The 11944-nt window shown below is 29.9% G+C and overlaps 1 protein-coding gene across 2 annotated transcripts; it reads right to left on the bottom strand.

The window, feature by feature from the left end:
• Window positions 1-616: 616 nt before the first annotated feature.
• Window positions 617-3566, bottom strand: LOC122725182 (protein REPRESSOR OF SILENCING 3-like). Of its 2 annotated transcripts, XR_006352649.1 has the most exons (5): window positions 3285-3566; window positions 2641-2868; window positions 2131-2508; window positions 957-2001; window positions 617-793 (listed from the first exon to the last, which is right to left on the bottom strand). XR_006352649.1 is itself a non-coding variant. In XM_043962142.1 (4 exons), the coding sequence occupies exons 1-4, from the start codon at window positions 3498-3500 to the stop codon at window positions 1036-1038; spliced, it is 1788 nt and encodes a 595-aa protein (XP_043818077.1). In that variant the 5' UTR covers window positions 3501-3566; the 3' UTR covers window positions 617-1035. The 2 variants fall into 2 exon arrangements, 1 of the variants encoding a protein (XP_043818077.1); XM_043962142.1 differs by having other exon boundaries at window positions 617-2001.
• Window positions 3567-11944: the final 8378 nt, after the last annotated feature.

Here is an 11944-nt window from a genome sequence, read left to right as displayed (position 1 = left end):
GCACCTTGCAGATAATAATAATTGAGTTGGGAAGAATTCGACAATTTAAAATAAATATCAATTAAGTTTGGGACAAATTTGAATATCATCCATATTAAATGGATTTCGGCTCCAATAATCATTGTAAATATCCTTTCCACTAAAATTGAGGACCGAGAGCCGAGTGGTGAGGCGTTTGGGAGCTTGGCGGGGTTCGTTGGTTCAACTAAAGGTGAAGTTGGACACACTACTGGAATTTCAATTGTAAATTTTTTAGGTATATTGTAGAAATCGGATATCCTGCTAGTTCAAAATGTGAATTTGAAATTTCTATTTAAAATTTTGGTTTTCATAATTTTGCTTTATTGTTGATTTGAGTTTACTGATTTGGATCTACTGGTGAGAAAATTGATGGATTTTCTGGTTAACAAGAAAATGGATGAGAGAATTTGAAATATATGCGTGTTGAGTTTGACGCAGATAAAGACTTCATTCTTGAGGCCAATTATTGCTACTCATTTTCTTGGATAAAGAAACCATAAGAAATAACTTGCTTTTAATTTTATTACTATCTCCCACTTTACTTTTAACAATATAATATCTTAGAACCGCATAACCTAAGCACTTTAAAAGGCAGTTCTCATAAAACCATAGTCATCCTTGATGCAATTAATATATCAATCGCATTAATACAAGAAGAAAAACTACTCTAATTGCAAACCTGTTAATCATTCCACCACCTTCAAGATCTATGATTTACCACAATCTCAACAAGACCACAATCTTTGTTCATCTTGATGATCATTACCACCACCTGCAATATTCCATTCTTTATATGCTACAGATGAAGGTACCATAAATATCAATTACCACCAGTACACTTAATAATATGCTCCCATAGTTTTTTTCCTTAATTTGATAATTAAAAACAAAAAAAAAAAAAAAAGAGAAAAGAAAAGAAAAAGAAAAAGGACAACCTTAACCTTAAGAGCCAGCAGCATGGCGTGCAATAAATCCCATTCAGCTCTAATGCAGCAAGGTTGTTTGCCCGAAGAACTAATGGAAAGTCGGCCTCTTTTTCCCCTTGCTTGTCATATTGCCTGATCCGCTCAGTGCTGCTTTAGCATTTGCCCATTCTTTTAGTGATGCATCATTCCTCATAAATGAGCATACCTCACCAATTACGATGTCACCTCTACGCATTGGCTTTGTAGCTGAATTGTGTTTGTTCTCTGTCAGAGCTGAAGGAATGTTACTTCCCAGATCAACGAGCTGCCTAGGTTCTCTAATTCTTTGTCCATCACCTTCCCTTATAATTTGCAAATCCATAGAACCATCTAAAACAGATTCACTTTTATCCTTTTCGATTGTATCATTGTTCTTACTGTCTCTAGCATCAGTGGTTACCAAACCATGAGGTTCTGCAGGCTCTTGCTTATCAAAAGTAACACCTGGCAAGATTTGGGTGATACTGAATGAACTGCTGTTATTAGAATTTACCAATTGTGTCCACGAGGTTTTATGGAGCCACGCAGAACCTCTACCTGTCTTACTCGAAGAAGAATCCAGTTTGGAAGGCTGAGCTTCCACAAACCCTTCTACCTCTGTTTTGTCCAACTGAACTCCCTGATTTTCATGCCTCAATAACTTCTTGTTCTTGCTGTTGTTGCTGTTTGGTCCACCATCAGATTTGGATTTCTCTTTCTTATCAGATGAAATGCCGGGAAATATGTCTGAGAGATTAAAAGCACTATTGCCCCTATCACCAATAAATTCTTTCCACGGAGACTTTTGTGACCATGAAAGACCAGAAGCTGATTGCATGTCACCTGATTGTCGTTCAATAAGTTGAGCCCCTGGGAGAATTCTTGATCCATTTATATCATCCTGCAAATTCCCCATGCCTCTAGGAATGATAGATTCATATTCATTTCTAATAATTTCTTCATAATTTCTTGTCTGCTGTTTAAGCATGTCAGTCGGTCCATCTTTAGAAGCTTTCCTTTTATTTAATTTCAACTCCTTGGCATTGAGAAAACAAAGAGTTAAAATTCAAACGCCAATGAAAAATAATGTACACGTCAATGCATAGTAAAAAACTTAACACCATTGAATGCTTTAACATATGCTCTGCCCAGCTAAGGTTGTTACCTGTCCTCGGCTCACCACATTAATTATGAGGTTATCTTCATCTGCAGTAGAATATCCATCACTCTCATCAAGTAATGGCTCATTGGGCACTTGGATAGAGTAGTCTTCTTCCTTGGTGAGTTCATTTTCACAATGTGGAGTGCTAGACATATTTTCCATCTCAAAGAGCTTATTCATCACAGAATTCATCACGTCAAGTTCTTCCTTTGTCATCCCGCCCCCTTGTTCGTCCTGGACAGGAATTTGCTTTCCTTCAGCATAATGGAGTGGACCCGAATGCTCTTCACAATCACAAAAATGGGTAGGAAGAGAAGGAACTTCGACACGTCTGAAACTGTACTTGTGCTTGCCAGTTCCACTGAATGGTAGTGATTTCACCTGCACAGAAACTTAAGAATAAGCAAGCAAAACAATGGTATACTGAGGTGCTTGATCATGATAATACAAGAATTCCAACACAAATGACAAGAATTAAAGACAAAAAAGAAAAAAGAGAGGGACAATGGTTACCTTCTGTAATCGCGGAAAAAACATGCGAAGCTGCTTCATTTTTGAACTGTGCGTTTCATTGGGCTTTTTCAAAGAATCCCTCTCCTTGACCACATCAACATTGACATTAGTATATTCACTACTAACAAGCTGAGCATCTTCAGCCCATTCCCGTTTCAATCGATCAAGGTAATTTTCTTTTGCCTTCTCAAGTCTCAATCTCCCACCCTTCCAGATACACCCATTATACTGCAAATGGCAATGATATTCACAGTACAAACCACATGTCATAACAGCCATATGAATCAAATATGGAATGTCAAAATGAGTCATTAATTGCTCAAAATTAAAATCAAATATGATTAGAGAAGCCAAGCCACGTGACAAATTAAAGATGAAAAACAAAACAGAAAGCAAAGGTTGTACGAAGAGAACTAAACATAATCAGTGAATGCTAGAAATGGCAGAACACGCAATACCACATAAAATTATATATATATATATATATATATATAGAGAGAGAGAGAGAGAGTGAGATAAGTTGGAAACTAGAAAAACCCAACTAACAAATGGAAAAACAGGGAACACCCAACAACGAAGAAGTTGATAAAATCATCACTAAGGAGTTATAAATCAAGAGATAAAGGTGAGAGAGACAGTTTTACCATGCTGAAGAGCTTGGAGAGGGAATTATGTGAAGAGGGTAAGAAGTCGATGTAGGCAAAGCTACGGCCTTTGGTCCTGATGATGTCAACAGATTCAATCTCACCATCAATTTTTGAGAAAATTTTGTGCAAATCATCATGTGTCACTCGCTCCCCTAATCCTCCAATGTAAATTCTTGCACTTGTTCTTGAGAAATCGTCGTCTCCCGACTCCATATGTTTATTCTTTCTTCCAGCGGCGCTCTTCGGAAGAAATCCTTCCCTTTTATTTTGGATCTGTCTCTAAGTTAAAAAGGACAAAATATAAGGTAAATAATTATTTAAGCCCTAAGGTTTGTCAGTCTCTCATTTATCAACATTAAATTAAAAAGTTGATATCTATTTTTTAACATTCAATTAATTAATATTTAGATTTTTATATAAAAAGGCAAAATGACTTTTTTTTTTTTTTATCATGCAGATATGTTACATTTTATTAAGGTTGGCAAATAGTTTAGTCTATAGGTTAAGTAGGGATTAATGGATTATACAATTGTATCTTACTTGTCACAAACATGGAATATTTCAAATAGCATCATTGAAATTTTCTATGATTATTTGGAAATAACATTATTAAAAATTCCTTGGCCAGGTTGAGCCTAGAACTATTTTCCAAGAGATTGATGGTGTACTTTAGTTTGAACTAAATATGTTTGAACTAAATCGTGAAGAAAACCTTAAACTTTTATTAATTGATATGAGGGATAATGGTGAGAACAACTTCAAACTTTTCTCATGGATCAACAACTATAAGAAACATCATTAGCTCATGGATCATCTACCTATTATCTATAATGGCTAGCCACTTTTGCAAGTGTATGAGCAAGGAGAAGGCTGCTTGTACCAAGATTACTAGTATCTGTACCAAGGAACTCACAGCATTATGTTATCATGTTATCTACCTCTCTGGAGTTGATAACCTACTAAGAATTGTAGGCCAAGAAGTGAAAGAGGGTTTAAGGATTGAAGGTGCAAACTGAACCAATCTGTTCCAGTCTACACTTTGAGCTTTAGGGATATTATCTTTTTAATATCTCCTTAACCACTTTTTTTCATCCTAAAATTTGGGGTGGGCAATTTGTCATTGAAAAAATTAAAAATTAAATTTTTAAAGATATAAAAATTAAATCAAACTAATATAACTAAATAAATTAAATCAAATCGATTTGATTTTTTCAGTTTGAAATCGATTTTATTTTCAATTTCAAAATTTTTTCTTTACTCCAAATATTCTTTTAATTTCTCTAAGTCAAACAAGATGGATTTATTCTTTTTCTCTTTATTTTTTTGCATTTTCATGTTAAACACCAATCTAAATTGAAAGAAAGAATATTTATTTTATAGAAATACAAATCTATAAGAAAAATTACTATTTAATTTTTATAATATAAAAAAACTTACTAATTGATCCATTGATTTTGAAAAACATATTAAAACGTTTTTGATATTTTAAAGAGCATACTAGTTAGTCACTCTGTTAATTTTATCAATTAAGTATTGTAAAAAAGTTTAAAATACTCGTGATACAGAGGGACTAATTAATAAATTTTTTAAAAATTTGAGAAACCAAGTAATAAGTTTTTCAAAATCATAGGGATTAATTAATAAAATACTTAACGATAAAATTAGCAGAGAGATTAAATAGTAGACTTTTTAAAACGTCAGCGACGTTTTAATGCATTTTTTAAAACCGATGGATTAACTAGTTAGTTTCCCCATACTATGGGACTAAGTAGTAATACACAAATCAATACAATATTTGTAGAAAAAATTACTACTTAATCCATATGGTGTGAAGAAACTCACTAGTTGATCTCTCGGTTTTGAAAAATACATTAAAATATCTCTGATTTTTTAAAATATCAGCGACATTTTAATGTATTTTTTAAAATCGATGGATTAACTAGTTAGTTTCCTCACACTATAGGGACTAAGTAGTAATACACAAATCAATACAATATTTGTAGAAAGAAGTTACTACTTAAATATTAATATTATTATAAATATTAATAATATTATTATAAATAGTAATTATTTTGATTTATTTATATTTACATTTTTTTTGAAATGGGTTTATAATATAACATTATATTTTTTATATTTATTATTCTGTATTTTAAAATTTATTTTTTTAATTAATTATATTATATTTTATTAATTTAATTATATATTAAATTTATATAAATATAATTATTAAAGATATATTAATATTAATATTAATTATTTTAAATTATTTATAAAATAAAATAATATTTATTTTATTAATTATATATTAAATTTATATAAATATAGTTATAAAATTATATTAATATTATTATAAATATTAATTATTTTAATTTATTTATAATATAATATTATATCATTAATATTTATTATTTTATTTTATTATTTTTATTAGAATTAATTTATAAATATTTAATTTTTGAAACAGTAACAGCTTTGAAAATTTTTTTTTAACTTTTAAAATAGTAAAAAGTCCAAAATTTTTTTTAGGTGTTGTTAGTTATGTAATTTTTTAAAAATTTTATAATAATAAAAATAATAAAATAAAATAATAAATATGAAAAATATAATGTTATATTATAAATAAAATAATATAATTAATATTTATAATAATATTAATATAATTTTTATAATTATATTTATATAAATTTAATATATAATAAAATAAAATAAATTAATAAAATATAATATAATAATTAATTAAATAAAAATTAAATTTTAAAATGCTAAATTCTGCATTTTAAATTGTGTAAATACATTATCGCATTTTTAAAATGGATAATGTAATTTTTTTTAAAATTATTCTTTTTTACTGTATTTTTGTAATTTTTTTTAAAATTAATTTTTTACTATATTTTTAGAGTGCAGTACGTTCTACCGTATTTTTAAAATGCGGTAATGTTATCTTTCAATCTAATTGGATAAAAAAGTTTATTGGAATTGAGATTTTTTTTTTTTCAATTTAAAAAAGTAAAAAACCCATGTTTTACTCCCATTAGTGTTAGGTTTTGAAACGAGGAAAGTTCCTGCACATGCCTCGTCCTGGTCCTGGTCTCCACCTACAGCTCAAGGCAGTAACAAGCTGCCACATCAGCCAACAAAAATGCTCTAGAAAGTCACGTGCACATCACCTGCTAATCCTCTCCACCTACAGCTCAAGCCAGTAAGTAACAAGCTGCCACATCAGCCAACCAGAATGCTCTAGAAAGTTACGTGCACATCACCTGTTAATCCTAACTATAAGATTACTGTTACAACTATATTTTATTAATTTATTTTATTTTATTATGTATTAAATTTATATGGATATAATTATAAAAATTATATTAATATTATTATAAATATTAATTATTTTAAATTATTTATAATATAATATAATATTTATTTTATTAATTATATATTAAATTTATATAAATATAATTATGAAAATTATATTAATATTAATATTAATTATTTTAATTTATTTATATTTATATTTTTTTTTGAAATGGGTTTATAATATAACATTATATTTTTTATATTTATTATTCTATATTTTAAAATTTAATTTTTATTTAATTAATTATATTATATTTTATTAATTTAATTATATATTAAATTTATATAAATATAATTATAAAAGATATATTAATATTAATATTAATTATTTTAAATTATTATAAAATAAAATAATATTTATTTTATTAATTATATATTAAATTTATATAAATATAGTTATAAAATTATATTAATATTATTATAAATATTAATTATTTTAATTTATTTATATTTACATTTTTTTTGAAATGGGTTTATAATATAACATTATATTTTTTATATTTATTATTCTGTATTTTAAAATTTAATTTTTATTTAATTAATTATATTATATTTTATTAATTTAATTATATATTAAATTTATATAAATATAATTATAAAAGATATATTAATATTAATATTAATTATTTTAAATTATTTATAATATAATATTATATTTATTTTATTAATTATATATTAAATTTATATAAATATAATCATGAAAATTATATTAATATTAATATTAATTATTTTAAATTATTTATAATATAATATTATATTTATTTTATTAATTATGTATTAAATTTATATAAATATAGTTATAAAATTATATTACTATTATTATAAATATTAATTATTTTAATTTATTTATATTTACATTTTTTTTGAAATGGTTTATAATATAACATTATATTTTTTATATTTATTATTCTGTATTTTAAAATTTAATTTTTATTTAATTAATTATATTATATTTTATTAATTTAATTATATATTAATTTTTATAAATATAATTATAAAAGATATATTAATATTAATATTAATTATTTTAAATTATTTATAAAATAAAATAATATTTATTTTATTAATTATATATTAAATTTATATAAATATAGCTATAAAACTATATTAATATTATTATAAATATTAATTATTTTAATTTATTTATAATATAACATTATATCATTAATATTTATTATTTTATTTTATTATTTTTATTACAATTAATTTATAAATATTTAATTTTTGAAACAGTAACAGCTTTTAAATTTTTTTTTAAAATTTTAAAATAGTAAAAATCCAAAATTTTTTTTAGGTGTTGTTAGTTATATAATTTTTTAAAAATTTTATAATAATAAAAATAATAAAATAAAATGATAAATATGAAAATATAATGTTATATTATAAATAAAATAATATAATTAATATTTATAATAATATTAATATAATTTTATAATTATATTCATATAAATTTAATATATAATAAAATAAAATAAATTAATAAAATATAATAATATAATTAATTAAATAAAAATTAAATTTTAAAATGTGGAATTCCGCATTTTAAATTGTGCAAATACATTACCCAACTTTAAAATTAAAAGTGTGGTAATGTAATTTTTATTGAAATTATTTTTTTTATTGCACTCTAAGAGTGTAGTCTTTCGCCCTGATTTGGGAAAAAAAATAGAAAATTTTTTTTTTTTCAACTTGAAAAAGGTAAAAAGCCCATGTTTTTCTCCCATTAGTGTTAGGTTTTGAAACGAGGAAAATTCCTACATAGGCCTCGTCTTGGTCCTGGTCTCCACCTACAGAGCCAGTAACAAGCTGCCATATCAGCCAACCAGAGTGCTCCAGAAAGTCACGTGCACATCACCTGCTAATCCTAACTATAAGATTACTGTTACAGCATTGTTGATAAAGCACTTTTCTTATTTAAAAAAACAATTAAATAATAAAGCCAGAAATAATAATCGGAATATATAAAGTCTTATTTAAAATTATTTTTGAAATATCAAAATAACAAATAGGCTTTTAATTTTGTTACCATGCAGCATTAAAAGTTCTATAGCAAATTATGAGAATTAAAATCCAATCGTAGAATCTCGGAATCATCATGCTAAGTGGACCTTAGCACACATTTGCGGTGTCTTTCTTTGACAAATACTTTAATAACTTTCCAAACTCAATTGCATTTACACTCTAAAACACATCAGAAAAAAAAAAAAAAAACTCTAATTCAAATTTGTATGGTTACACTACCATAGAAGAAAAGAAGTCATCTCAAGTTTATAACCGGTATTGAAGATGTAGAGTGGAGAGTCATAAATATAAGAACAAGGCATATGTACGAAATTCTCATAAAACTAGATTTATATTAAATATTTATTAATGGGTTTACTTTATCAATATTAAAATCATCTCTAGATCAAAAAATCTTATATTTAACTCTTAGTCAAACTCAATTGTATCTGATGATCCGAAATTCAGAAAAAGGTAGGATTTTAGATTTAAGATCCAAAAAGAGGTAGGATTTTGGTATGAATGAGTAAGTTTGGCTGAAATGGTTCCCGCCTCTCTCTTTTATTCATTTTTCTCTTGTCCTCTAGTGGCACATAACGGCCACCCTACTACAGTGCCACCTATCACTATCAGATAGAGTCATACGTACAGACATACATGCCTTTTCACCATCGTCAAATGGCCATTTAATTCCCCTCCGGCGCTCGTACTGATAGGGTCGTGGAATAGCTAGGCATGTTCTCCTACTTTTTCCATCACGTCAGATGAGCTGAGTCCCTCTTGGATGAGACCAGGCCCCTGTTAGTCCGGCCTGCTCGATTGTGGGGCTAGGTGGCATGTTAATGGACTAACTGGCGTGGTGGGCTCTGATGGGTTTTGGCCTTGGCTCTTCTGTAAAGGCTCGATTGTGGCCCAGGTGTCAGTGGCCTAGCGATCATCAAATGTCCCTTTACCTGCTCATTAGTTATTCCATGATTAATGAGGGGGTAAATCTCGAAGCCTCAATTATTACCGTGCGGCCTTAGGGAGGCTCCCATCAAAACGTCTTTTCTCCGCCTTTACCCATTTTGAATCCATGCTTTCAGTTTTGCTCTATACTATTCCTCTTGCTCTACTTCCTCTAATATGTCTTTCCTCCTTTCTGTAAGTTTTTCCCGAGGTACGTCTCTATTCTCCCTATGGCCACCGTTAGAATCCCCGATGTTGTAAGTCTGAGGTCCACGGTCACCCCTTCCTCTCTTTTCTAACTTTTTCTCCGCTGAATATATAGACACTATAGGATTAGGGCTTGATAGAACATATTTTAGTCCACTTTATCATTATATTCTTGATGTTTATTTGCATCTTTTCTGCTTAATTTTGTGGTTTTAATCATGTTTTGCAGATATTAGGTATAAAGAGACAATCTGGAGAAAATGCTCTTAAAACTGCCAAAAAGTGTCAAATATGAAAAGTTTTCAAATAAGGAAAGTTTCAAATAAGGAAAGTTTTCAAAAAGGAAAGTGTATAAGCAAAAGCAAATAAGGAAAGCTCAGTCAGAAGATTATTTGAAATTCAAAATGCAGATCTTTCTTTCCTTGTTCAAAGATGTGCACACACTGCAGCGGTCATATCTTCCTATTTAGGCAGCAAGATCTCATGAAGACGCACTTGCCTCTTCTGCGTTCAGCATTCAAAATTCAAATGAAGGCTCCACCTAAAAAGGAAAGACTGGACAGATATCTTTCCACTTCTGCACATTAATGACTGCACGCTTGTAACGACCCGGAATCCGGACCGCTACCGGCGCTAGAATCCAGATCGACTTAAGGTCGCCGGGACCCGTAGCAAGCCTACTATATCCTCTGTGTACTTGATAACATCCCATACATGGTCATACATTTACTGTAAAAACTAAAAACTTTAGTCTATGCCAAGGCTCAACCTGTGCATGCACTATCTCTGATCCCAGTGCACAGACCCCCTTACTAGAGCCCTCATCAAATGCTCTAGTGGGATCCACACTATCTAGGTTAAACCTGGTTTTTATACTCATCAACAAAGCATTTATATAAACAAACCATGTATACAAAAAGGGATTTACCAAAACATATGGGTCAAGCACAACACTAAATATCTCTTTTACAATATTACATGTCCACACTATGCTATTACATAACTCTTCTCTTTTCTCTATACCATGATGACTTCTCACTGCCCTCTGAACCTACAAGACTGGGGTTAAGGAAAGAGGGATGAGCTACTATAGCCCAGTGAGTAGAACAAGTAAAACATGTTAATAAAACATGCTCTCATGAAATGCATCATATCACAGACAATTCACCTCAAGGATGAATGTGTCACCATTAGTCTCGACATCCTGAATTCGTGCCAGGGCGTAGAATGGGCCCTGGTCTTCCTGTCTTACCTCATAACTCATGCCAGGGCGTAGAATGGACGCCTGGTCTTCCTGTCTTACCTCATAACTCGTGCCAGGGCGTAGAATGGGCGTCTGGTCTTCCTGTCTTATCTCATAACTCGTGCCAGGGCGTAGAATGGGCGCCTGGTCTTTCTCAGGGACTAATGGATCATCCACTATCCATCCACACCATCAACATAGAATGCAATGCAACATATTCGTGATTTCTAATGCAATCATCCTATTACATAGTCATGGTGCATGATACATGCTAAAAGCATTTGATTATTCATATAAAAAGATTAAGTTTCGTTCCACTCACCTCTGGCTGACTCCGACTGATTCTGAAGCAGTGCTCACTGCTGATCTCTGGGGTTCCTCTGGTCCGTTCCTACACAGGTGGACTCAAATGTGGGACCAAACTAACTCAAGAACATCTCTATAAAACTTCCCAAAAACCCCCCCTAAAACATCCTAAAACAATCACATAACACATGCAAAAGAAGGCTGGACAGGGCACTTTCGGCGGCAGGTTCGGCGGCCGAAAGTCCCTCTAGAGCCGAAACTCAGCCACTTTCGGCGGCAACATCGGCAGCCGAAAGTCCTTCCAGAGACGAAAGTCTCAACCTTCGGCTGCCGAACCCCCCTCCAGAGCTGAAAGTCCAAACTTTCGAGGGCGGGTTTAGGCAGCCGAAACCACCTCCTTAGCACATTCGGTGGCCGAACCTTCCTTCGGCGGCCGAAACTGGATTCTCCAGTAAGGCAGAACCCTGCTTTGCTTCATGCAAAACTTCCCCAAACTTCTTCATACAAGCAACCAACAACTCAACCACAAGCATATACTCATGTACATGCACAAAGGGGTCAAAACTAACTTAAAACCCCAACAACACCAAAACTT

This window comes from Manihot esculenta, chromosome 11, assembly GCF_001659605.2.
Source record: "Manihot esculenta cultivar AM560-2 chromosome 11, M.esculenta_v8, whole genome shotgun sequence".
NCBI lineage: Eukaryota > Viridiplantae > Streptophyta > Magnoliopsida > Malpighiales > Euphorbiaceae > Manihot > Manihot esculenta.
Note: the sequence above shows the minus strand (reverse complement) of the source record. Positions and strands in the feature narration are given on the sequence as shown.

Coding starts and splice junctions, on each gene's coding strand:
- LOC122725182 (XM_043962142.1), bottom strand. CDS start 3,500: ATGGAGTCGGGAGACGACGATTTCTCAAGAACAAGTGCAAGAATTTAC. Junction 2,509..2,640: donor TTTTTCCGCGATTACAGAAG/GTAACCATTGTC, acceptor GTTTCTGTGCAG/GTGAAATCACTACCATTCAG. Junction 2,002..2,130: donor ATGTGGTGAGCCGAGGACAG/GTAACAACCTTA, acceptor CTCAATGCCAAG/GAGTTGAAATTAAATAAAAG.